Genomic DNA, 27,435 nt, shown 5'->3' on the forward strand with positions numbered 1-27,435 from the left:
TGGTTGAGGCGAAGTGAGAGACCGACGCTCCGTCTCTCGGTGGAAATTCTAACAAAACTGGAACCGTTAACTTGGGATTGCCCGAGTTACAATGGTTCATTTCCGACCGGGGAAACATCGCGAAACCGAACCAAACGGAGTGAAGTGAGTTCTAACCATGTAGGTGGACTATTTCTGTTTTGTAAAATGAGATGATGATCAGACAGGGTTTAGCGTATTGTTTGGGTATTCTCGACTGGTCAGTCAGCCAGTGACAGAAAAGATAGCTTAGCTGGGTTATTACAGGTCATTGTAGCATCTAAGAAGAATCACGTGTCTTGCTATACATTTTTGCCCTGCAGTTAGATTGATTGATTCGTAAAACAGTACAAATGTTTTTTTTCCACCGTTGGTTGTGTCTTGCGTGGTATGTTAACAGGGTTGTGGGGGGTTTGTTTCTGTATATGCTTACTGCTAGCTCGATTGCAAAGCTGGCGCGTGACTCTACGCGCTAGTCAGCTAGTTACTTGATAATTGGACGTTCTGCTCATATACAGTTTCCACAAAACTAGCTTATGTGATTATGTTATGCACGGCCTATGGCATGGTGCCGGTCTCGCTGTATGTATTAAGGAGAGGTGGCTAGTTAGCCTAACTGTGCTAAAAAAAAAAAAAAAAAAAAGAAAAGAAAAAAATGGCTGTGGTGTAGCTCGCGATGCCTTCAACTCCAGCCCGTGCAGGAGTGCTCGCGTGCATTTCCAATGAGCGCGGGGTTACTGCAGTTCAGGGCGCAACAAGCCGCACGCAGAGCTGCGCTGCGCATCACCGCCACAAACGGGAAATTAATCGACTAAGTTGAGCTAACGAGAAAACAAAGAGGGCGTTTGCGCTAGAAAAAGGAGGGTGTTTTTAAGAGGAGACCCACAATTGTGTTACGTAACGCAAACGGCCCTTCGTTGTATAGTCCGCTCGCCACGACAAAAACCTTGGTTTGATGTGAATCATACACTTATGTAAGCTAATGCTAGCGATGAGAAACCAGGCTACAGAACGCGTAGACGCCAGAATTTCCCATATTTAAACGAATTCACGAAATTCTGTTTTAGTGCAACTTACAGTTGGCTGCAACTATAGACTGTGTTAACTTTTGACGCCAAATGCTTAATGTGATCATTTCTGATAGGTCTTACGACGATATTTTTGTGTCGCTATCTGAATTAATCGCAAACTGATCGTTCCATCAGATAGTGCGTCAGAGAGATGCAATAATGTGATTTATTTGTGGTTAGAATTTACATACATGTTTTCCATACGGAGGCGGGAAAAGAGGAAAAAAATAGATATAGCAGTATTTTTAGCCGTTGCAGGCCGGTGTAATGTGAAGTATCATTGTGTCTTACAGCTTTACAGGTAGAGCACTTGCTGGCTATCAGTAAAACCGTGACATGATAACAACAGGCAACTACGCAAAAGGCCGGGGGGTTGAAAATAACAGTAAGATAAACGATCGAGTGAATGATTCATATCAGACCACTGACTTCTGCACAGAGCTGTAGCGTTGGAAAATGGTAGGCTAATGACGGCAGAGGTTTTTATGTAACTGCGGGACAGCGGAGCGCACAGCACAGAAGTTTAAATATATGTATGCACGTGCTCATAATAACGAGCTGTGTATATCCTTTTTATGCAAAAGCAGCAGGGTCAAAATAATTCATGCATAATGCAGTCTTTTTAGTTACTGCAAAACATGTTTACATTAATGTGCTACTTGTACTGCGGTATAGATAAAGCATCTATTTTCTGACTGTAATGCCACAGTTCTGCTATTAACCTACAGCATTGTTCTTCGTGGACACTAAAAACAATTTAGTAGAAGTTAACTCTATCACAGAAGAAAGTTCCTGTCTAGCTGAACGCAGTGAAATGATTCAAAATATGTATGCTTTATTTTGGTGTTTTCACTGAGCTCAAATGACAGGTATGTCATCTGATGTAATGTAGTGAACCTACATTATTGGCATTTAGCAGACGCTCTCATCCAGAGTGACTTACATAGGTTGCCATTTTTGTAACCCAAGGGTGCAACAGCAGTGTCCCAGCAGGGAAAGGAACTGGCAACCATTCCCATCTGGTAGTGTAGCGTAGTGGTTAAGGGGCGGGATCCATGGTTAGTGGTGATTGATTGATCTTTTATTATGGAGGCCCATATTGGTAACAGTTGTGATAGTTTGTCTGTTCAGGTCAAATAAATCTCACCCGTATTATTAATATAGTCATATAAAGTACACATATCTATAATGAATAAAAGTAAAATAATTTGTTTTCCTCTGCAGTCATAGCATAATGAGAACTGAAAAGTCAGCTTTCAAGATCCCTGCTGTAAAACTTTTTTTCTCAGCTGCACTCCTACATGTTTATATGTATGTATATATGCATCCATCTGCACGTGTACAAATAACAGCATGAGTTATGGGACTGGGTTAATATGCACATTTGGTAAATTCTGTGTGCAGTAACACAGTAACAACCCAAAGATCCCACATTACAATAGGGGTTTGGCTATGAGTCACATATTTTTGTTTATCGTGGTGGCTACGCTAAGTATTTCAGTACATAATAATTAGTCACTGCACATTTTTGCTTCTTGTCACATCTCGCCCTAATATTATGATTATCTTGCTGGGAATGGGTTGCATAACATGTAATTTGTCTTTTTTATGTGTATAAGAGTTGGGGGCAGTTCTGTGTAGAATATGAGGGATTTGGTCGCTGTTGGAGGTGCAGTTGAGAAAAAGTTTTACAGCAGGGATCTTGAAAGCAGTGACTCATTTCAGTTCCTGCCACGTTCGCTCAGATGCATTGCCCTGATTGGATTGGAAAAACAAACACTTTGGTATATTAATTTTTGCATACCGGGATAGATGTTTAATGTCTAGGCTGTATATTTATCCGGAAGGGCACCATGCACAGTTAAAAAAGAGATTGATTTTCCTTACCGTGGCTGTCAGCCGTATTGCATTTCTGTCTCACTGATTTTGGCGTTAAACCACTGCAGGCGGATAACTTAAATATCATAAAGCAATATCTTAGGCCAGCTCAGCCCTAGGTCTCTCCTCAGGGCTGGCTTCCAGGGTCTGCAGCGGAAACAAATCAGATGCAGTGTATCCATTTCACATTCCTGTACAGTGAGGAAAACATTCTGTTGGAATTATTCAGCAAGGGTTTTATTTTAGTAGGCCTGTTGTCATTATACACATTATATGGCCAAAAGTATGTGGACACCCCTCCTAATTATTGAGTTCAGGTGTTTTCAGCCACACCGATTGTTAACAGGTGCATAAAGTCAAGCACACAGCCGTGCAATCTCCATAGACAAACCTTGGAAGTAGAATGAGTTGTACTGGAGAGCTCAGTGACTTTACACGTGGCACTGTCATAGGATGCCATCTTTGCCACAAGTCAGTTTGTGAAATTTCTGCCCTGCTAGATCTGCCCCGGCCAACTGTAAGTGCTATTATCAAGTGGAAACGTCTAGGAGCAGCAACAGCTCAACCACGAAGCGTAGACCATGCAAACTTACAGAGTGCTGAAGCGCGTAGCACGTAAAAACCGCCTATCCTCTGTTGAATCAGTCACTACAGAGATCCAAACTGTCTCTGGCTGCAACATCAGCACAAGAACTGTGCGTCAGGAGCTTCATGAAATGGGTGTCCATGGCCGAGCAGCTGCACGCAAGCCCAACATCACTATGCGCAATGCCAAGTGACGGCTGGAGTGGTGCAAAGCACGCTGCTACTGGACTCTGGAGCAGTGGAAATGCGTTCTCTGGAGTGATGAATCACGCTTCACTATCTGGCAGTCTGATGGACAAATCTGGGTTTGGCAAATGCCAGCAAGAGTGCTACCTACCGGAATGCACAGTGCCTGCTGTAGTTTGGTGGAGGAGGGTTAATGGTCTGGGGCTGTTTTTCAGGGTTTGGGGTAGGCCCCTTAGTTCCAGTGAAGGGTAACATTAATGCTGCAGCGTACAAAGACATTTTAGACAATTGTGTGCTTCCAACTATGTGGCAACAGTTTGGGGAAGGCCCTTTCCTGTTCCAGCATGACGGTGATCTTGTGCACAAAGCAACAACCATAAAGACATGGTTTGACGAGTTTGGTGGGGTGGAACTTCAACTTAATGCCAATGGTTTTGGAATGGGATGTCCACGAAGCTCATATATGTGGTCAGGTGTCCACATACTTTTAGCCATATAGTGTATGTTATACTGATGTAATATTACCGTGTTATTGTCAACTGTTGCTTCCACATGCATGTTTTTATTGAATGAGTGGAACGGAGCATGCTTTTCATAAATGTGCAGTTGTCACATTCATTTGCAGAAATGCGGTTAGTCTCACATGTGGATCATGTGTCTCTCACAGTCTGTGGCCACACAAACATGGATAGCTGTTCAGCCCTTACATGCACATGACAAAGAAGGAAGGACTCATGTAGGGGTCAGGGTAGAAGCCTTCACCGGGGCTGCATTTTTGTGAATAATCTATTCCTGCCCATTGTCAGTGTGGTTGCCTGGTTCTGCCACCCTCTCCAAGTATTCTGTGTGTGCTGCTCTCAGATACCTCCACCCCTTGCCCCCCCTGCCAGCTATTCTGATAGCACTCTAATGTCCCCCCCATCGCTCCCTCTCCCAGTGTACAGAGAATGCCCTGTCCGCACTCAGCCTCCCTCCAATCGCTCTGACTACTGGGAATCTCTCCTCAGTCTGTAGCAGGTACAGTGAAACGGGGGCCCTAGTCCTGTAACCTCTCTCTCTATTCACAGTCTGTACCGAGCACAGTAAAGCGGATGGACCCTAGTCCTGTAACCCCTCTCTCTCTCTCTCTCTCTCTGCCGTCTGTACTGAGCACAGTAAAACGGGCAGGCCCTTGTCCTGTAACCCCTCTCTCTCTCTCTGCAGTCTGTACTGAGCACAGTAAAACGGGCAGGCCCTTGTCCTCTAACCCGCCTCTCTCTCCCCTTTCTCCCGCAGTCTGTAGCGAGCGTGGTGAAGCCGGCGGCCCCATGGCGCTGAAGGAGAAGCTGGAGGCGGTGCTGAACGTGGGGCTGCGGGTCCCCAGCATCATGCTGCTGGACGTGCTGTACCGCTGGGACGTCAGCTCCTTCTTCCAGAAGATCCAGCGGAGCAGCCTCAGCAACAACCCCCTCTTCCAGTACAAGTACCTGGCCCTCTACCTGCACTACGTGGGTGAGTAGTCCTCCATGGCAGCCCGGCCTCTCTCCCTCACACTGACACTGCTCTCCTGGGGGTTCGGGGATCGGGGGGGGGGGGGGTGGGTGGGTGTGTGTCGTTGTTAAAACTGCGCTTAAATTCCGTTGAAACAGCTGTCACTGGCGGCAGCTGTTTTGTTGAGATGAAAGCCTGGGTGGGTGTGTTTCTCTCCCCTCTCGCTTAAATCTTGAGCAAAAACAGGAAGTCGTTGCTTTTATTTTTCATTTGTCGTGAACGCGTTAAAGGAGTTGTTGCTTCCCCCCCCTCCTCCATTACCATTCAGACATTTATTTCACATGCGTTAATGCCCGCAGAGATCTGTGTGTGTCGTGTCTTTATGGGTGTTTAAAGACATTTTACACTGGCCTTTTGGAGGCGTTGCTGAACCCTCTCTGTGTGTATGGGTGTGTAGGCAAGCAGTGGAAGTGGAACTGATTTTATCTTCGCTTCATCGCTGCACAGAATACTGTGTTCGCAGAAGGGTGATGCAGAAGCAGAAGGTTAATTCAGGAGCCAGGTTACTCCTTATAGGAGGAGCTTTGTGTCTGTGGTCTTACACATCCTGACACGTGGACGCACCCAGGGAAACCTCATTGTTGTGTGAGCTGATCCGTCTGCTTTAGAGAGTGGACTGAGGGGATTCAGATGGAGGGAGAACTGTACTCCAATAAGCTCCCATTTCACTGAATTCCCCCAGGAGAAACGCAAACACGCACGCACACGCGCACACACACACACACACACACACGCACACACACACGCACACTGTTTGCCTGCCCGGGTACACTCTGTATGGATGGGGAAGTGCTCCTGCTCAGGACTGCGGAGCTACGCTGCCTGTTTTGCAGCTCGTAGATCCACTTCTCATCAGCAAAGCCCAGCAGGCCTCTCATTATGGCTGGGACATTGCTGCAGCGATTGCTGTAGAGCACTGTGCTCCAGGGTGTGTTCTCACTGTGATCTCGCCCAGCTGCCATGTACGCCGGCGTTATTGAGTAGCTCACGGGGAAGGCAAGACTTGCCTGTTTTTCGGGCTTTTTAAAAGTGTTTTCTTTGTGTTTTTTTTTTTTACTGTTTCCCTTTTTGGCATTGCCAGTTGTCCCTGTACTTTCAGCTCATTTCACCACAGCATCCTCTGCACTGATGCAGGAGCTCTGGGCCACAGCAAATAAATTGGATATATGCATAGTTCTGCATGGCAACATTGACTACTTTTCACACTACAAGTCCCACAGTGCACTGGGAGAGTAGTTGGAGGATAGGCGCATCTCTGTGATGTCATCTCAGTGACTCATAGGCACCTGACAAGTCACAGGGTGCTAAGGGCACCCTGGCAGACGACAACCCACCCCAGCTAAATATAGTGAGGCCAGTTGTGTCATTCCAGTCATTTTGGCAAATGACAGCTGAGCAGAAGCCTTGGTCTGAGATGTAGGGCTCTGCCATTAGTGTAATGCCCAACATAGATGCAGACACACAGCCAGAGGCCCTGTGTGTTGCCCTGGATAAACGGTGCAGCCTAATGCTGTAGACCCATCTCCCGAGTGTCACGTTTCACCCTCTCTGTGTATGTGGTCATTAAGATGGGAGTTAAGCTGCAACCTGATGGGAGGTGTCTCCATCTGAGACATTTGCAGCCACTTGAAGTTCATTCATAAAACTTGTGTTAACACCAAGTGCTCCGTGTCCTTGTTAGTAACTGAAATAACAAGGAGCTTTTCTTCCTCCTGGTGTTGTTTAAGGAGCTCTCTGAACCTCAGGGCTCAAGTGAAGGTTCAAGAGAGCAGTTGTGTGACATCACCTGATTCAGAGGCACAGTGATTCCTGTATGAGTGCTGTGATTGTGGTTAGAGGAGCAGAATGGGCCATCCATTCTCTGTTCCTGGAGAAGTGCATACAGGCCTCAGCCGCTAGGAGAGTAGCGAGAGGCCTTTGTGTGATCATGTGACCAGCCATTGACGGCGTCTGGCGTACCTTTGAATCACTAAGTCTAATAACCAGATCAGGGATTACGCTGATCACAGATGCTGTAGTGAACACAGTGTGCCCGTGTCCTGCTGAATGGAGCTGGGAGCAGGAGGCTGGGCACTTTGGGTGGGGGGGGGGGGGGGGGGGGGGGTGGGGTGATGCACTCAGTCACAAAGTGAACCCCTCCCAAAAAAAAAGGATATTGTGTGGGGGAGCTGAAGAAGTATGTTATTAGCTCTCATTCATTGATTGCTCTTCTCAGATCAGGCTCAGAAAGAGGGTATGAGTGTGTGTGCTGGAGTTTTTATACCTTCATGCGCCTGCATATATGGCGTGTGTGTGTGTGTGTGTGTGTATGATTGTGTGAGTGTGTATGTGCACGTGTGTGCAGGCTCCTGCCTTCCCTTCACTCACCAACACTGAGGGCCTGTTCAGCCCGGGTGGACTTGGACAGAGGTGCTGGGTTAGAGGCACAATGAGTCGGGTGTTCGCTGCGGACTGAACCCTGGGTGTTAATCTCGCTCTGGGTGGGGGATTCTCTCCATCCCTCTCTTGTGTCTATGGGGAAGCAGCAGGACTGGAGGACTGGAGACAACAGGGCCTCCTGTTCTGCTCCAGGTCACGTTTGCGCACTCTGCTCTGTTACTGTTTGCCTAACGGACGCCCTTGTCCAAGACGGCGTGCGTACCTTCCATTTTTACACATCGGCCCTCTTTACAGCTGAGTTGTTTGCTGAAAATGAGATTAAAGTTGAGTCCCGCCCATTAATTGAGTCAGTGAAACTCACAAGTTCCGTTTGCTGATTGGTGTGCAGGGCTAGTGCTTGACCTGTTGCCCAGTAGTGCGGTTTGATAATGTCTGAATCAAACCGCAGTTCTTTTTGCCCAGTATTGTGGTGTGATCGTGTCTGAAGCTGTTTAGCGCAGGGCTTCCTCACACCGACAGCACACAGTGGCAGTGTTCACACTCGGCCACTGAAGCCTGCAGAGAAGGGAGATTTCTCGACACGTTCATTTCATTTTTCAGACTCGTTGGCGTAAATCATTCTCAGAGCTGGGAGTTAACCCCCGCCCCCAAACGTGCTGCACTGCAGCCCTCAGGGATATTAATTTGCCGCTTGCTCTGTGCGTGATCATGAATTGCAGTAATTTACATACTCTCTGTTATATAGGAACTGGCTTTCCGCACCACCTCCTTTGCTGCAGTCATTGCATTAACGTGTATGAGTTCAGGCAGGAAAAAAGCAGCGTGTTAACATGTGTCATCTTGCAATGTGTGTGGCGTATCTGATAGCTGTGTCTTCCCAGACCCAGACTGAGTTCCGTTGTCCTCAGTGTATCTCCTTGAAGTTGTAACTGCTGACATCATTACATACCTTGATATTTGTCGAACAACAATCCTCCCCTAATAAACCATTCACCACAATGCCTGCCCAAGGGGCCATAGTTGACCATTTACGGCTTGTAAGTGACCATTATGGGACCATTGTTATTCCTGAAACCATGACTTGACCATGACCATGTTTTCATTCTTTTCATTCTCACACTGTAGCACATACCTACTGCAAAACATTGCAGATGTTTTCCTGTAAACGTTTTAGCATTTGTTCTGCTATTAGTATATGACTCGGTGTGTGAGAATACACAGTGCTCTCAGAACACGGTGCATCCAGGCTGGTGCTCTGTGGGTCTGCATGTGGAGAGAGAAGCAGTGGAGTCCTGGGCTGGGATGGTGTGCACTCCCATGCAGTCAGGGAAACCTCATTCATTACAGGGAATCACACAGTACAGAGCCCTGAATGTCCTCGAAGGACATTTTCCCTCAAAAGGACTCAAACATGATTGAAGTGAGCTTCTAATGATCATCTATATTGGGCTCACAATGACCAGCCACAGTCAGATGTTAATTGTGTGTCATTTCTCTGCTTTACCAGAATTAACTAGACTTTGGTCAATGTCAGCAGCAGTGAATGAGAAGGCAACTGTGGGTCAGCAGTAGGATAATCACATTGTCTCGTTCCCTTTCCATACTTTCTTACTTCTCAGTGCCAACTGCGAATGGCATGCACTCCCCACAAAAACGAACGTTTTACATTGGCAAACACTTCCCTGTCGCACTGTGTTTAAACCTGGCATGTAGCACCTGAGTAATGGATGGGTGACCTCTGACCCTTTCCGGAATTCATCCAGTGTTTGGTATGCGAGCAGAATTTTAACTTGAACTTGAGCCACCGTCTGAAGGACCCCTGGGCCGGTACAGTAGGGGCCAGGTGTGCTTGAGTTTGGCCAGTGAGAGCTTTTACTGCAGTCTCCCCCGCCTTCCCCTGCTGGTAAATTTAGCCCAGGTGAATAATTGCAGCCCTCGTAGCAGCGCTCGAGGCGGAATGCAATCAGATAAAGGGCAGGGAAAGAGCAGGGTGAGGGTGAGGAGAGAGGGCTGAAGATGAGGCGTCAGCAGGTGTGGAGGTGCACACACACGCACACACACCATCTCTGTCACACACAGTCTCTCATGTACACATATATGCACAATGTCTCTGCACACATACCACACGCATTCACCCCCCCCCCCACCCACACACACACACACACACACACACACAGACACATGCAGTCTCTCACACCACACACACACACCACACTGCGGCTATGAACTGTTCCCCTCTTCCTCCTCCTCTTTGCTCTGTGAGAGATCAGCACACACATCGCCTGTGGGGACAGGAAGCCTGAGGGGACTCTGGACAGAAGTCATTAGCCATATCACACACACAGACATACACACTCACTAGTGCACAGACACTCACTAGCACACACTCACACTGTCTTGCACTCACTAACACACATACACACATGTTGCACCCAGTTCCACTGTCACACTGACACTCACAGTGTCACATATCCACTAACACACACACACACACACACACACACACACTCGCTGGCCGACTCTCAGGCTCCAGCGGCTCAGTGGGAGTATCAGAGTTGTGGATCGTTGCTCATGTGGGCCACTGCTGTCCTGCCCTTGAGAAACCCGGGGCCTGAGAGCATTAATCCCGAGACGGGAGGCCGTTGAAATGGCCCGTCCCACTTTGCTTCCCCATTCATTTCCCTTATGGCCCGCGGCTTATCAGCCCTGTGCTGGATAAGCCTATTGACCGGAGTTTCCTCAAATCCGGCCCCCAGGGTGCGTAATGAAGGATCCCGAGGGCGGGGCCTCAGAGACCAGGAGGCTAAATCCGCTTCCCGCCGCGCTAATCGTCCTGCACCCGTCACACGGCCCTGTGGGAGGAGTTCCCTGCACCCCTCCTCCACGGCCCGGCCGGGGCATGATGGGTAGGGCTGGAGTATTGGGAGAGCTGCGGGCGGTCTCTCTAGCGCCACCTTGTGACATGTGAGCGGCAGTGCTTTGATGTGAATGCAGCTCACACTGCCTGTTTTTGCTCCCCTTCTTCTTTCCCTAGGATGGCTGTCTGGGGGAGCCTGTGTGATGTCATTCAGAGTGCCAGTCTGGGGAAATGGAGAAGGCTGCCATTTTTGGGGCTCATACCCTCCCCTCAGTGCGGTCACAGTCACAGAATCGTAGGGGGACCCCTGTTGTCTCTGTCTAAAGCCATTGTGCTCTGATCTGAGGGGAATGCCATGTGATATGAATGGTGCAGTTCCTCTTTAACTGTGTTCCTCTGTAGAGCTTTTTGTTCTTGTTATTCTATGTAAATTAACCTCAGAGTCATGAGTGACATCTTTAATGCCGTGATTGAGACTCACTGCCTCTGAAGAGAAGTAGTCATACAGTAGTGGTCATATACTTAGAAAGCACAGGAAGCAGTCTCACTGTTAGAAAGCTTAGCTGGGAAGCAGTTTCATTGACCTGTGAGGGAATCATTTTTGTTTGCTTGTTGTGGATATTTCAGAACAGTGTGAGTAATGTAGTCTCCCCCTCAGTGTGAAATGAAAGCTTTGAGGAGATCCTGCTGAAGTAAGTAAACAGTATTTGTCCATCTCTGATAGACACAAACGTACGTGCACACACGCCCCCCCCAGCAGCTTGCTCAGTGCCGGATTGGCAGATCCGTTTCCGCCACAGAGGCCTGGCCAGGGACGCCCCCACAGTGTGAGCGCCAGGTGATTTGTTTATTTCCCCCGCAGTTGACAGTCACTGCTGACTCAGTTTCCATCTCGGCATTAGCATGGCTTTCAATGGTAATTAAATAGCTTCCCCCCCATGGCAGGGTGGAGGAAACCCACGTTCTAAGAGCCAAAATGGCCGACAGCGCAAACGCAGACCATGCTGTGATGCCTGGCACGATCATCTGTCACGTTTTTTGAGGAATTGCGTAGCGCAGGGGACATTTGTTGTGCAATAATCTATCTCCAAATTTGGCAGTTAGACTTTACCCAGTTGAGGAAGGATGTAAAGGCAAAATGACACATTAATATCAGAGACTGTTGGTGATATGATCAGATAAAGTAGTCCTTTTGAGACATAATTATATCTACCCAAGCTTCCTTTAAGAGATCGTGTCTTCAGATCTGGGCATGCGCGGTGTCATGTTAAAGCCCTTTCCATGTCTTAATGCTTTACTTGGCCGCTATGAGGTTTGCTAGAAGTAGGTTTAATATTAAAGTTTATTATTTTTTCACTTGGATTCATATTAAGATTTCATATACCACAGGTCACTCAAGGATGCTACATAAATTCTGCACATATTTCACTGATCATCAGGTAATCTGAATGGCTCATTGCAGTCACTGAGCTCATTGTGGCGGGCAATCCACATTCCGTAGAGATCTAGTGAATCTGCTCAGCTTGATGTTCTATGATGTGACCACGTTTTCAGCTCTGTGCAGTAGTGAGAATAATCAGTGACCCAGAGGGAGGAGTGGTCAGTCTCAAGACAGCTGGGGTCATTACAGGTAGTTGTTCCTTAGAGAGCTGGGGTCATTATAGGTTCAGCATGATCAGAGTGGAGGTTAAAGAGCCTTCAGAATCAATCAGATGAAATAAGTCAGAGGTGTAAGGGGTCAAAGTGCTTTTACCGGGAGTACGTGGCCCTTTGTCCTTTTAAAAAAGAAAACTTTCTGGCTTTTTAGTCTTTTTCACTACATTCATGCCTGAAAATATCAATAAGTACACAAAGTTGTCCCTGTAGTTTGTACATTTTTTACAGTCATTTGAGAGCTTCTCCATGCTGCTGCCTGCTGGCAGACTGTAACGTTATTCTTGTGTTTTTTTTTTTGTTGTTCTGTTTTTTTCAGGCTACATCCTCAGCTTGGTTCTCTTGACCCTGCCCCGACAGCACCTGGTGCAGCTCTACCTGTACGTCCTCACCGCTCTGCTCCTGTTCGCCGGGCACCAGGTCTCCAGGTACGAGCCCCTCGCGAATCCCGCCGCCGAACTCCCGTTTGCAGGACGCGCCAATCACGCGCCGCTGGCTCCCGGTCCCCGGAGCCTGCTCTTCCTGTCCTTTTTGGCAGATCCAGGAAGTACAGTTCAGTCCTCAAAATCGTGGCCCTCCGGGACCATAAATACCTAAAAATCGCTGAACGATCAAAAAAAAAGGGGGGGGTTAGAAAAAAAAAGTCTGGTTTGCTGAAGAAGCATTTGTTCCGAACAAAATGTCTGAAACAACCCTCACTGCAATTGCGAGTGCGTGACAGAGGTGGATTATCATTGACGATGGCAGGGGGTGCATTTGGGCAGAGATTAAAAGGGCGCTGTTATATCTCTCTCCCTTGTAATGTGGCCGGTTCACAGGCGCCCGACACTAATGAAAACCCTCCGAATGGGTAGAGACCATTAGGGGAAGCTCGTAACTCACACTCCAGAGCACAGTGGTGCTTTGGAGGGAGAGTGGAGGCCCCAGGTTGGGTGCCAGGGATCTGTCATTCCCACAGATAGATCGTTGACAGCAGCATGAGGGAAACAAACGGCTTTATATCGCTCTTAATTGCCAGCAATGGAGGAGAATTAGGCTTCGCGAGCCCTCAAAGTGGGCCGTTATCACCAGCAGTCAGTGACTTGCTGATTTAAACCAATCCAAATGTTTTGATGTGGAGAGCAAAGTGATTGGATTGATTCGTGTGGGTCAGTGATTGGCTGCACGTTAGCTCCACCCACAGTGGGGCTTGTAGGTGTTCTGAGTGCCTAAAATCGACGAAGCATGACATGACATTATTTTTATGTATTATGCATTTATACAGGTGGATATTTACTGAGACAATTATGGGATAAGTACCTGGCCCAAGGGTACAGCAGCAGCGTCCCAGCAGGGAATCAAACCAGCAATCTTCCGGTTATAATTCCTGCTCTTTATCACTATGCTACACTTTCATCCTGAAGCTTTGGTGTAGCTGACCTGAAGAAGTATTACTGACTCGGAGAATTAAGATGGAAGATAAAATTCAGATGAAACTCAGTAGGTAGAATATGGTAAAATGGCGACATGGCCAGTAAAAACTCAATCTAGATGACAGAGAGTACTTTTCCCCACAAGAGGCACCGGCACAGCAATGATCAGCACGGATTTGACTCGAGTCTCCTCTGCTTTCAACTCCACATTCGGGCACGCTCTTTAAGCATTCCTCACACCGAGGCTCTCTGAGCGGCCCATCAATACTCCAAAACGGAGGAGCCCCGGAGGAGAAATCCCTCAAATATTCCCCCCCCCCACACGCACACACGATATCCGCTCTCCTGAATAATTCAGCGAGGCTGCGCTCTGCTCCCCTGTCCTGGAGTCATTAATGCAGGAAAAAGGAAGGAAGCGTTGACATTGCGAATGTGCTGATGTTTCACAACGAGCGGCCACGCACGGTGTAGTGTTTCACGCCCGCCTTCGTGCGTCAATGAGACTGCACTTCGAAACAGTGCGAGATCTCGCTGTTGACATGAATGGCTAGAGTAGCTACTTAAGAAGCCTGCGGCTTGCGTTTCGATTGCCATTTAACATGCGTGTCTAATGGGAGCTTGACATTAATGTAAAGCTTTCCCCCTTTAAAGTACTTGGGAAAATGAACCTTGGGGAAAGTGGTTTGTCACCTGAAAAACCGCCAGTCACTGCTTCCTCCAGTGCTGGTGTCTAAATGCTTGGTAAATTCACTCACTCTTTCCCAAGGTTTTTATGTCTCCCAGGACCAATGCAGGTAGTTTTAAGTAGCTTCGTAACCCAGTTGAAATTAGTGGATGAAAATCAGAAGCTGTTTATAATAATAATATATGTACTAAAAGCTTGATTGTGTGTAACAGCCTGCATCCTGGTCTTTAGTTCCTCGTGGACATATGGGGATGAACTTGCCTGCTGTCGTGGGAGAGCCGTGAGACATGGGGAACTGACGGTGTGACGTCTGTTTTCTCAGGGACTATGTTCGCAGTGAGCTGGATTCTGGGTATGAGGGGCCACTCTACCTGGAGCCACTGTCCATGAACCGCTTCACCACGGCCCTAATAGGTAAGCACCTGTCCCAACACCTGTCCCACACTTGGACCTCACTAGTACCACACCTGAATCTAACCTGACCCAAAAGGGACCTCACCCATATCATGCCTGCATCTCACCGGTCCCACACCTGGACCTCAATTGTCCATTATACAGATCTCTCCTGTTCCAAACTGGATTGTGGTCAGTCTCTCATTTACAAAAAAAAGTCATCGAATCTTCACCTGAATGCCACCTGTGCCATTCCCGAAACTCACCCATCCCACAGTAGCAGGCGCCGCGGGGCTCAGTGCTGCAGCGGAGAAAAAGTACACTCTCAGTACCTTCACTTTCTCACTGCAAACCTCAGCACCCCAAACCAGAGGTAGCGCTTTCGCTTCTGCGGCCATCAGCACTTTCACTCGGAAGTTCACTTCAGATGCGTCTCCCTTCTCCCTGAGCAGCTGAACCCCTGACTCTGCACCCTGGGGGGCTGGATAAGGGTGGCCGTTGGTTCCTCTTTTTTGGGATTCCATACACCCCTTTTTGTAGATATGCACCTGGCATCTCTGCTGGCTCATAATCTGTGCGTGGAAGATGGATTTTCAGAACACTAATTAAACCCAGGGAATTCAAAGGGAAATGACAGGACAGAGATGGAGAGGGAGTTGGAGAGTGCAAGGTAGACAGAAACGTCCCTCTCTCCCTCTCTCCCTGTCCCTGGGGCTCTGTCTTTTCCTCTTATTTTATTTGTTGTCAGGCCAAATGCTCTTTTTCTTCTGAGGCTTGGTTGTGGTTACACAGGAGGAGCTGGTGAGGTTATACAGTGGTTTCATATTACAGAAATGAGGGCCCCACCCCTCCAAAAAAAAAAAAAAAGCCCCGAGCACTCTGAGGAGCAGAGGCGAGAAGGGGTGGGTACAAGAGGGAACCTTGTGTCTTCCTCTCATGAATACGAGGCCTGAGAATGTTCTGTCAGGGGTTTATGAAACGAACTGCCCTTGGGTTGTTCAGCCGGAGTCAGCACTGAAGGTTGCCTGAGTTTGAGGAGGGAACAAACCCTTCCCTTCGCTCTGAGTTTCTGACACGAGTCTCAGCAAGCTCTGGAGTTGAATATTTATGGCTGGCGAGTGTTTCTCCTTCTCTGTCAGCTGGAGGGTAATGAGCATCCCGGTCACCGCCAGCCTGGAGCCTGATCGCGGGGACCTGGCGCTGGGCTCCCCCTGACGCCGGCCAAACGCTTCAGGGACATCAGATCAATGCTGGATCAACGTTGGATTGGCGTTGTGGAGCAGTGAAGGGACAGCCTCTCTCTGAACTTCAGGACAGAACAGCTGCAGTCCTGAGAGGAAACGCAGAGGCGTTTGCCGCTACATGTTAAAGTTCCCTGGCATTTGAGCAATTCAACTCTGCCGTTTCAGAAATTCATTCTGCACACATTCCAGGTTAAGAACTTTTGACTTTTAAGGAGTCTGTTTTGGTATAATCATATTCAGGCTCAGCTTCTCCTGTGTGTAAAGACACACTGACAGGAATCTAAATTATTATGAACCCTATCACACAAGCTGTATGCTCTTGTGTTGTCATCAAGCAGTCGTGAGTCTTGTTTGAGAGGTGGGATTGCTCCAGCAGAAGGTTATTGCCATTATGATCATTGCCATTTCGCTTTTGTCATAGTTTACTGCTTAGCAGCTGAGACCCACAGATGCATGTGTCTGTTAATGGATTAATATTGATAATACATTGATGTGCTTTTTAGTGGATGGCCCGTTTTTGTTCAGAACCTGCAGTTCACATTGAGCGACTGAGTGAGTGTATTCTGTACCCTGCACCCCAGCAGTGAAACCCCCTCTGCCTCTGTTGTGTGGCTGTGCTGGTGTCCTTGAGCGTGAACACTCTGCCTACACCAGCCAAGAGTCACCTGGATCTGCACCAGATCGATTGGGCACGCTTGAGTAGAGTGTCCTGTCACGGTCCAGGTCACCCTGATCTTAATCGTGAGTGATGCTGCACCCTCTGTGTTCCCACCTGGCTCACTGGCTTCCAGTCGCTGCTGACGTTGGCCGGGATTTGTTGATTTACAGTGTCGTGGGAACTTCCAGTGATAGTGCTGTGTGAGATCTTTCGATGGCACCCTTGATAGGTTTATTGGTTGAGAATACCTGAGTGATAGATGCCCCCCCCTACCCTCTCACCCCCCCAAATTCAAAGGTATTTTATTGGCAGGACGGACAAGCGGACAAGCACTGTGTTGCCAACGCAACAAGATGAGCAACAAAGCAAAATATAGCTGCAAGCAGCGATGAGGGGGCCAAGCAGTCCAGCAGGGCAGAGTCGCCATGGCAACTTGATCTTATTGTAACGGGCATTGACTGCGTTGTGTGTTTAACTAGATGTTACGTGGGTCAGCCAGCGAACAAGTTTCGAACCTGGGTTCTCACTGCTCACTCCCAGCCCCTTACGGCCAGTGTCGTTGCCATTTGAGCTAAAGGAAAATTGCCCCTAGCCTGTCGGCAACAACGCTAGTTAACCAGGTCTCAGGGAATGACGTAACCACTACAACAGCTTGGCTACCTATTACCTGCTACCCCACAGGCTTTACGCAGGGCTCACACAAGCTATTCACTTCAGCTCTGCCACATGATCATGTTAAAAGCATCGCTGTAAGCACTGATAGCAAGTTATATGTCAGTTGACCAAAGATTGGGTGTAACTGAGATATGAGCTAACGTCCTGTTTGGGTCGTTTGCCTTTAATTTGGCTGTAATGGATGAATGTTTTTTCATCAGAAAACGTTTTTGAGGGTAGGTCTGAAGATGATCTGTGCCAAGTTTGGTGAAGATTGGACAAAAATTGTGGCCTGTGAAAATTTTCTTAGTTTTTTCATTTAAAAAAAAATGTCATGGCGGCCATGTCAATTAAGTTGACTTGACAATTTGGCATGTCTCATCTTTGGGATCACCTGACACAAGATTCACTCTTGTCAAGGGAAACACATCAACACTTACAACACAGAAAGATGTTTTTGCTTATTGTAGCACCCCCCAGTGGTCAAATGACAAAAGAATTTTAGCACAACCTCAGGAAGGCATCCCGCGTCCATATACCAAGTTTGGTGTCAACACATCAAAGCATTGCTGAGATATGCCCTCACTTCCTGTTTGGTGGCTTCGCTGCCGATTTCGATTGGCTGTACTGAACAAATGCTTTTGAGAATCAAAAATCCATCTGATAATTTTTGTGAGGCTTGGTCCAAAGATCATCTGTGCCAAATTTGGTGAAGATTTGACAAAATTTGTGGCCTGTGGAAAATCTTTAAACTTTTTTTCATAAAATCCCATATGGCAGAAATTGACATAATGCGTTGAACTCGGCTTGATCCAAGGAATCCAACGGTACCTCATTTTTGGAAATCGGGCATATGGCTTAAAGGTTACGTGTGTGAACGTACCTCTAACTTTGACCCGTTGGTGGCGCTAGAGCATTCAAGGTGCTGACATCAAACTAGGTGAGAAGAATCATGGGACCGTCCCCGATCAGTGTGCCAAATTTCAAAGCTTTGTACCATATGGTTCTAGGGGCTGCCATAGATATCGTAGCCAGAAGAAGAATAATAAGAAAAGGTAGAAACACAATGGGTGCCTATGCAGCTTTGCTGCTTGGCCCCCAATAGTCAGACCATCAATACAGTGATATGAACCCAAAGAAAACACACATACATACAAGGGAAATTTACAAACAACAATCAACCCTGCATTACATACTCATATTACATACATATACCGTACATATTACATCTCTCTCTCTCTGTCTCTCTGTCAGTCTCTCACTGCATCATAGGCCAGCTGGTGGTCCTTCCTGATAAGTTGAGAATGCCTGATTGATGAGTTCCCCTGTCTCTCTCATGCATTATAGGCCAGCTGATGCTCTTTCCTGATTGGTGAAGAATGCCTCATTGACATGACTCCCCTTCTGTCTTTCCCTTGCAATAGGCCAGCTGTCGCTCCTTCCTGATTGGTTGAGAATGTCTGATTGACATTTCCCTTTCTCTCTCCCTCGTGTTACAGGCCAGCTGGTGGTGTGCACCCTCTGCTCCTGCGTCATGCAGACCAAGCAGATCTGGCTCTTCTCGGCTCACCTGCTCCCCCTGGTGGCCCGCCTGTGCCTGGTCCCCCTCGAAACCATAGTCTTCATCAACCGCTTCGCCATGATCTTCACCGGCCTGGAGGTCCTCTACTTCCTGGCGTCCAACCTGCTGGTGCCCTACAACCTGGCCAAGACCGCCTACCGCGAGCTGGTGCAGGTGAGGTCCTCGCAACTCTGCCTGCTCGTCCCAGACTGCCTGCCATCCCTGCGCTACGCTTCCCCTCATGGGCTGCTTTGCGTTACATCACGTCACGTCACGTCACGTCACGTCACGTCACGTCACGTCACGTCACGTCACGTCACGTCACGTCACGTCACGTCACGTCACGTCACGTCACGTCACGTCACGTCACATCACATCACATCACATTCATTTAGCAGATGCTTTTATCCAGAGCGACTTTCAGCACAAAAGAACAGAAGTGTATCATTCAAGTTGAATGAGCAACAGGCTAACAGGCCAGGCTAACAACACTCCCAAACCAGTGAGTGTGAACATGACACCATTCAGTCCCTACCACAAGTTTACTTTTGCAACCTGACTAGACAAAGGAAGCCAGGTATGCTACCATACATCAACTTGTAACACAAAAGTAACACATACTGTGATAGTAGCGTGAATGAGAAATCCAGAGGACCCGCTGCACTGTTCTGTGCTGCCAGCAGTGTTGTTTTATTCAGACGGCCATCTGATAGCACCCTGAATAAAACAGTACTGCTTGGAGCCAGTGTAACAGAGCTGCGCTGTGTTTGCGGTCCTGGGAGAAACGGCTGAAACGCCTCAGCTGAAAGTTGCCTGCTGTCGGTCATTAGATGAGTCTCGTCTGTCATGTACTGTTGCTGCGTCTCACATCGTTGCAGCGTGTTTTCTTTGGCTTCCCCTGTTGACACTTGTATTTAAGCTCCGTACGCTCTGACATTTTACTGCTCACAGAGACACCTCCTGGTTCTCATAACCATTTCATCAGCTTCTCCTCGTGTGAACGTCAGCTCTGCTCCTGTCTGACACTTTCAGTTGCTCTTGTGAGACATACCCTTTTCCGCTCTTGATTGTTCCTGTCTGACTGCCTCCTTTCCACGCTTGATTGCTCCTGTCTGACAGACTCTCTTCCCTTCAGTATTGTTACTGTCTGGCAGACTCTTTTCCACTCTTGATTGCTCCTGTCTGACTGCCTCCTTTCCACTCTTGATTGCTCCTGTCTGACAGACTCTCTTCCCTTCAGTATTGTTACTGTCTGGCAGACTCTTTTCCACTCTTGATTGCTCCTGTCTAACTGCCTCCTTTCCACACTTGATTGCTCCTGTCTGACAGACTCTCTTCCCTTCAGTATTGTTACTGTCTGGCAGACTCCTTTCCACTCTTGATTGCTCCTGTCTGACAGACTCTTCCCTTTTGATTGCTCTTGTCTGATGGGCTCTTCCCTCCATTCCTGCAGGTGGTGGAGGTGTATGGGCTCCTGGCACTGGGGATGTCCCTGTGGAACCAGTTAGTCCTGCCAGTGCTGTTCATGTGCTTCTGGCTGGTGCTGTTCGCCCTGCAGATCTATACCTACTTCAGCACCCGGGACCAGCCCACGTCCCGCGAGAGGCTGCTCTTCCTCTTCCTCACCAGGTGGGGGCGCAAAAGGAGGGTGGTTGGAATCTGTGGGCTGTGGGAACTAGTGGAGAAATTCTGCCCTCTCAGATGAGTGTTTGGTATTTTGCTGTTTGTCTCAGAGGTGATATCTGCATAATCCCTGTGTGACTGTGCAAGAGGTGATGTGTGTTTACCCTTTATGAAAGGTGTCAGTGGTGATGTGTATGGTATGCGGTGTTTGTGTCCGAGCTCATGTGTGAGGTGCAGTATGTGATGATCGTGTCCAAGCCAATGTGTGTGGTACAGTATGCAGTGTTTTTGTCAGAACCGACGTGTATGGTACAGTATGTTGTCAGAGCTGATGTGTGTGTTACAGTATGTAGTGTTTGTTTCAGAGCTGATGTGCTACAGTATGTTGGGTTTGTGTCAGAGCTGTCATGAGTGGTTCAGTATGTTTCAGAGCTGGTGTGTGTGGTACAGTAGTGTTTGTTTCAGAGCTGATGTGTGTCCTATAGTATGTTGGGTTTGTGTCAGCTGACATGAGTAGTTCAGTATGTTTCAGAGCTGGTGTGTGTGGTACAGTAGTGTTTGTTTCAGAGCTGATGTGTGTGCTACAGTATGCTGGGTTTGTGTCAGAGCTGACATGCACACGCTAACCCCCCTCTTTCTCCTGCAGTATTGCAGAATGCTGCAGCACACCCTACTCCCTGCTGGGCCTGGTGTTCACCGTGTCCTTCGTGGCGCTGGGCGTTCTCACACTCTGCAAGTTCTACCTGCAGGGATACCGGGCTTTCATGAACGATAACACCATGCACCGGTGAGCAGCCTGTCCTAATCACTGTGGGACTGACGGTGTCCGTGTGTGTGGGCTGTGTGGGCTGTGTGTAAGCATGTCTGTATGTGTGAGTGAGTTAGCGCGTCTCTGAATGTAACTGTGTCAGTGCATTTCTGTGTCTGTGTGTGTGTGTGTGTGTGTGTGTGTGTGTGTGTGTGTGTGTGTGTGAGAGAGAGAAAGAAGTGTTAAGTGTGTTGGTTTGTATAATTGTGTATGTGGGAATGTTACTGTGTGTGTCAGTGTTCAGTACACTTTGAATCAGAATGATTTACGAATCACATATTGTACACCTCACTGAAATCTTTTTCCCCTCCCTCCCTCTCTCTCTCAGGGGTATGACGGAGGGCATCACTCTGCTGATCCTGGCAGTGCAGACGGGTCTGATAGAGCTGCAGGTCATCCACAGAGCCTTCCTCCTGAGCATCATCCTCTTCATCGTGGTGGCATCCATCCTTCAGTCCATGCTGGAGATCGCTGACCCCATCGTGCTGGCACTGGGGGCCTCCAGGGACAAGTAAGGGCCTGCCTCCCTCCAGAGGGATCCTTCCTGGGCTCCGAGCCCAGATCTTCCTTCACCCCCTTGCTTCACAGGGTGAAAAAGCACCTTTCCCTTCATCTCGAGGAGACATATTATCTAGAAGGGTGTAAGGGTTCACCAACTCCACTTTTCAGTTTGATTCTCTATGTTTGAGTTATGGTACGGTCTGTACCTCGGTTCTGGTGAGGGGGGGAAAAAAAACCCTCACTTGAGATACTTTAACAATGCATTTTGTTTAAATCAGCAATACATCGGCTAGTCCCTTTAGCTAAAAAATGTGATTGTTCGTGACAGATAAGCAGTAGTAAGCCTCTTGTTAAGAGGCTGTGTCCGGTCAGCAGTTTGTCCTCGTTTATTAAAACATTAGCTGCTGCACACCAGCATTTTGTTGCAGCAGAAATTCTAGTTATATGAAGTCAAAGGAGACAAGCAAGTATATCGAGACTAGGTGTTTAAATAATGAAGATGGGGATTTTGGGCTCCAAATAGCCAACACATGTGATATTGATGTGAGATTGTGTTGTGATGTCATACTGGTTTCTAAGGTAGTTACCACGGGAAGTTCTATCAGTGAGTGTGCGTGACCATACTGTTGTGCAATCTAAGGAGCGTGACAGTACGCGAACTCTAGCTGTGGCTGATTATTGTCTATATATATATATTTTTAATTTTCTATTTAGTATTTTCATCTACTTGGTGGATATTAGCCAGAAAAACACAAAAACAAACAACAACAGAAGAACCGTTTGGCAGGAACGTGAATCACATACCGAAATCCTTTGCTCATACGGAGTGGTCCGGTATGAATACGCAAACCACTACACCTGTAGTACATAGCATACATTTCATCCATTATCCATTTATACAGCAGTGCTTGCATCTGGCTAATGGCTTCCTTGAAGGTCCAACAGCAGTGTCATACCTAGGATTCATCAAGAAATGAATATACCCCCCCCTACACTGTTGTAGTGCCTGTGCTACCCACATGAAAACTTAACTAAACGGAATAATGGAGGTCTTCTTCAGGTCGTGCTCATACCTGGTGTCTGCTGGTTAAAAGCTGTGGCTGTCTCGCCGTAACGCACACCTCTGCCAGGCTCAGTCTGTAGCTGATCAGTGTCAAACCACTGGAGCCACCCCTGACAGCTCCGGCCAGAGAGAGGCTCGCAGATGTTTAGCGAGTGAGGTTTTAAGAGATGGAAAAACTTAGTGGGCCCTCTAGCACCGTCTGTCCTTGCTGCAGAGCTAACAGAACCTGACCTACAAAAGCCAGACAAACTAATAGACTGTCTGCTGTTTGCTGAATAATTTCACTGCATTTTCCTCCCCTTCCGTCTCACTGTCTGTTTTTCTAATCTATCAACTGGTTTTCTCTCCCTCCCATAACCTTTTGTTACATTATGCTATTGTCATTTAGCAAGTGCTGTTACATCGACTAACACAGGTTACAGTTTCACACGTTTATTCAACTGGATATTTACTGAGGCAGTTTTGGGTTAAATGTGTAGCCCAAGGGTATAACCACAGTGCCCCAGCAGGGAACCAACAACCATGCTCCCTACCACTGTGCCACACTGCCAGCCTTTGCTGTACTTATCCATGATGCCTTGCAGATGAGCCTGTTTCAGTAGTGTCTCACATGGGCTCCTCTGACTCCACTGTCTGCCTCTTTTGACCTTTGACCCTTGACCCTTGACCCTTTGACACTGTATGGCTTAAGTGTGAAGCAGTGCTGTGGTGATGACCATGACCTTTCTCTCTCTCCCCCTCTCTCTCCCCCTCTCTCTCCTCTCCTCTTGCTTTCCCCCTCCCTCTCTCTCTCTCTCTCTCTCTCTCTCTCCCTCCCCCCCCCTCCCTCCCTCCCTCTCCTTCTCTCTCCCTCCCTGCAGGAGCTTGTGGAAGCACTTCCGGGCCGTCAGCCTCTGCCTCTTCCTGCTCATCTTCCCAGCCTACATGGCCTACATGATCTGCCAGTTCTTCCACATGGACTTCTGGCTGCTGATCATCATCTCCTCCAGCATCCTCACCTCGCTGCAGGTACGGGGATCCAGGTCGACCGCACTGCAGCGTCTGTGCCGTGCTGTTAAAGGGGAACGCACACTCACACGGGGGCCTCGTCTCCTGTCTCTCTGTTCTGCTACAGTAACGCCCCTCTCGCAGCGAACTGCTGCTGCTCTTCCACCTGTTCCTGGATAAACACACACAGGGTTCCCTTGCCTCTGTCTGATTTTTTTTTTTGTCTGTTCCTGAATGTACGCACTAAGAGTTCCTCTTTATGTGTCTGTTCCTGGATACATGCACTAGGAGTTCCTGTTTCCCTTTGTTCTTTTTTTGTGTTTTAACAAGTTTTAACGAGGCAGATCTTAGCATGCATATAAGGCCCTCCTTTTGTCTCTGCTTATATTAAATTATTGTATTTAGTATTTAGAAACATCACTCAAGTAGACACACATACTCTGCAGGGATGCACAAACACACACACACACACACACACACATACACACTCAAACATGTGTATACATGGGCACAAACTTGCCATAGAGACACACGGTGAGCTTTCAGACCAGCAGGGTACCATACATCAGTTGTGTAAAATCTGGCACCCTGTGCTGTAGTACTCGGTCCAGCAGGTGTGTATCCACTGCGGCGCACGGTGATGAGTGACCCCCCTCCCCCCCCCCCGCAGGTGCTGGGCACCCTGCTGATCTACGTGCTCTTCATGGTGGAGGAGTTCCGCAAGGAGCCGGTGGAGAACATGGACGACGTCATCTACTACGTGAACGGCACGTACCGGCTGCTGGAGTTCCTGGTGGCGCTGTGCGTGGTGGCCTACGGCGTGTCGGAGACGCTCTTCGGCGAGTGGACGGTCATGGGCTCCACCATCATCTTCATCCACTCCTACTACAACGTGTGGCTGCGCGCCCAGCTGGGCTGGCAGAGCTTCCTGCTGCGCAGAGACGCCGTCAACAAGATCAAGAGCATGCCCACCGCCACCTGCCAGCAGCTGCAGCAGCACAACGACATCTGCGCCATCTGCTACCAGGTAGGGTGTGTGTGGGGGGGTGTGTGTGGGGGGGTCTGTGTGTGTGTGTGTGTGTGTGTGTGTGTGGGGGGGGGTGTGTGTGTGTGTGTGGGGGGGTGTGTGTGTGTGTGTGTGGGGGTGTGTGTGTGTGTGTGTGGGTGTCTGTGTGTGTGGGGGCGTGTGGGGGTCTGAGTGGGTGTCTGTGTGTGTGGGTGTCTGTGTGTGTGTGGGGGTGTGTAGGGGTCTGAGTGGGTGCCTGTGTGGGTGTGTCTGGGTGTGTCTGTGTGGGGGTGTGTGGGTGTGTCTGTGTGGGGGTGTGTGGGTGTGTCTGTGTGTGTGTCTGTGGGTGTCTGTCTGGGTGTGTCTGGGTGTGTCTGGGTGTGTCTGGGTGTGTCTGTGTGGGTGTGTGTGGGTGTGTCTGTGTGGGGGTGTGTGGGGGTGTGTGGTGGTCTGAGTGGGTGCCTGTGTGGGTGTGCCTGTGTGGGTGTGCCTGTGTGGGTATGTCTGTGTGTGTGTCTGTGTATCTGTGTGCTTCTGTGTTTACGCTTGTATGCCACACAGCATAAAATGCTCCTGCTTTGTAAAAGGCTGGTAGAATTGTCCTTTTCCACCTCTCCTGTTTACTTTTTTGTTTTCATTTGTTGGGTGTCATAAATCATAAAAACCTGTTCATGTTCAGTGATCTGGCTGCCAGGCTTGCAGGGAGCTGGTGTAATGGATGAGTCTGGGTTATTTCAAATGAGAAGGTGGGCAGGTAGCCTGCAGTCTTATATTCAGCCGTGGCAGTGTGAAAGCCTGTTGGTTAGGTATGTGCTGTGTAATGGTGTTGTGGAAGTCTGAGAGCTTATTCGTTACTGAGACGTGCCCTCTCTCCCCTCCGCTCCCCTCAGGACATGAGATCCGCTGTAATCACCCCCTGCGGCCACTTCTTCCACGCCGGCTGCCTGAAGAAGTGGCTCTACGTGCAGGAGACCTGCCCCCTCTGCCACAGCCAGCTGAAGAGCCAATCACAGCCCACCCCCACAGCCATGCCCGCCCAGGAAGTGCCCCAGCCTCCGCCGCCACCAGCCAATCAGAACCAAGCGGAGGCGGAGCCAGCAGACCCTGAAGGGAGCGTGGATGGCTGCGAGGGGGCTGCTGGTGAGCCTGAGACTGAACCGTGCCCTGAGCTTCCTGATCACCCTGAGGAAGAGGACACAGATCCCTCAGGCCCGTGTGCTGAGCCCGGGCTGAACGATGGCCAATCGGGTGAGGGGAGCGAGGAAGGGCAGGGTCCTTCTCTGTTAGAGTGCCAGGGGGCTTCCCGGAACAGCCAGCCACTTCTTCCACCTCCCCCCGCGTGTCCTGGGGACTGCCCCGCACCCCCGCCCGCAGGAGAGGAGTGTGTCGCCAGCCTTTCGACTGAGGTCACGGGGCCGGCCCAGCAACATGTTGGCCAATAAATAACACACCCTGGGAAAAATGCACCGTGGAAAACACGGCAACCCTCCCGTCTCTTCCCTGCACTGCCTGTAAACCCCCCCAAGCCATGACCATTTCCCCTACAGCGCCCCAAGGTTCGAGTCATTTCTGAAATGAGCAGAGCTGCTTCCAGTTCCAATCTAATGTGATCAGCTGTATGAATGGGAAGTACTGCTGCACGTCAGTGGACACTGAGTGGAATTGTGGGATAGGTTTGATTGTAGTATGGTGCTACCTGTTAAAGTGACACATGATATGCTGTCACTCCCCAGATACAAACTGAGGTTTACTATTTACTGTATTTGACAATGAATAAAGGATTGTTTTTGTACTGCATACCTTGGAGGACAAGTTACGACACTAAAGCAGCTCAGATCCACACAGATCCATTTCGTTGGAAGTTTTGAAGGAAGTAAGAATATTGCGATACATGAATTACATGCATTAGAATTGGTTATTATTGAATCAAAGGCAGAGATGTAGAGGAGGAATGTGAATGGAAGCGGATTTTTAAAATATCTATTCCTGCCCCAACCCCCCTAAAATGCCAGTCCCTTTACTTGCTCTTCCCCTGTCTTAAGTCTCCTGTCTGTCTTCATCCTCTCCTTGCCACTTGACTCTTGTCTTTGCCCTACAGCGCCCTCTGCTGGCTACACCAGTCTTGACCCCTCAGCCTTGTTTTTGCTGTCTGCTCGATATTGGAAAAATACTTGCTATGACTGTTACAATAAGGACAAAGTTAAGTGGGGAGAACACAGCAGCTTAATGGATGTGATGATGTCATGTTTAACTCCAGAGAAAAGACACAGCACTTGATGTAGAAGCTTTAAGCACGCTTAGGGTAGCACGCTGTCACTGTCTTGTTGTAGCTGTAGAAACTTTTATTTTCTCTTTTTGCTTTTTTGATATGTAGCCTATGTGTTATGCCACTGCATTTGCACTAATGTAATTCATAGCAATGCTCCAAAGTCGTCTTGTCAGGTACCAAATATTTTGGCGTGTATGAGGAAAACAAACTATATAAATGTTTGTATATATACGTACATATATATGAAAAAGGAGTTTTGATATATTGAACAGTGTTACTGCTACACCAGCCAAACGTGAAGTGGACTAAAGCTTGTGTGTGCACTTTGGTGCCCTCTATAGGTAAAAGTGTGAAAAGCTTTAGACCATGGATTCAGAGCTGGTGTAGGCAAATGAATCCTAGTATTGAATTTACT

At 48.4% G+C, this 27,435-nt stretch overlaps 1 protein-coding gene across 2 annotated transcripts; it reads left to right on the forward strand.

Moving 5' to 3' along the window:
• LOC118775725 (RING finger protein 145-like) lies at positions 1 to 27,435 on the forward strand. 2 transcript variants are annotated; one of them, XM_036525771.1, is made up of 11 exons: positions 1 to 159; positions 5,013 to 5,228; positions 12,476 to 12,584; positions 14,576 to 14,667; positions 18,702 to 18,937; positions 20,217 to 20,392; positions 21,033 to 21,173; positions 21,523 to 21,705; positions 23,619 to 23,766; positions 24,416 to 24,772; positions 25,642 to 27,435. In XM_036525771.1, exons 2-11 carry the CDS (start codon positions 5,045 to 5,047, stop codon positions 26,191 to 26,193), a joined length of 2,178 nt encoding a protein of 725 aa, XP_036381664.1. In that variant the 5' UTR covers positions 1 to 159; positions 5,013 to 5,044; the 3' UTR covers positions 26,194 to 27,435. The 2 variants fall into 2 exon arrangements, with proteins under 2 accessions (XP_036381664.1, XP_036381665.1); XM_036525772.1 differs by having other exon boundaries at positions 1 to 144.

The sequence above is a fragment of the Megalops cyprinoides genome, chromosome 3 (genome assembly GCF_013368585.1).
Source record: "Megalops cyprinoides isolate fMegCyp1 chromosome 3, fMegCyp1.pri, whole genome shotgun sequence".
NCBI classification, from domain to species: domain Eukaryota; kingdom Metazoa; phylum Chordata; class Actinopteri; order Elopiformes; family Megalopidae; genus Megalops; species Megalops cyprinoides.

Bases quoted from the DNA above. Each gene is read 5' to 3' on its own strand.
- LOC118775725 (XM_036525771.1), top strand. From the start codon at position 5,045: ATGGCGCTGAAGGAGAAGCTGGAGGCGGTGCTGAACGTGGGGCTGCGG. The intron at 21,174-21,522 runs GTGAGCAGCCTG...TCTCTCTCTCAG, and splicing joins AACGATAACACCATGCACCG to GGGTATGACGGAGGGCATCA. The intron at 21,706-23,618 runs GTAAGGGCCTGC...CCCTCCCTGCAG, and splicing joins CTGGGGGCCTCCAGGGACAA to GAGCTTGTGGAAGCACTTCC.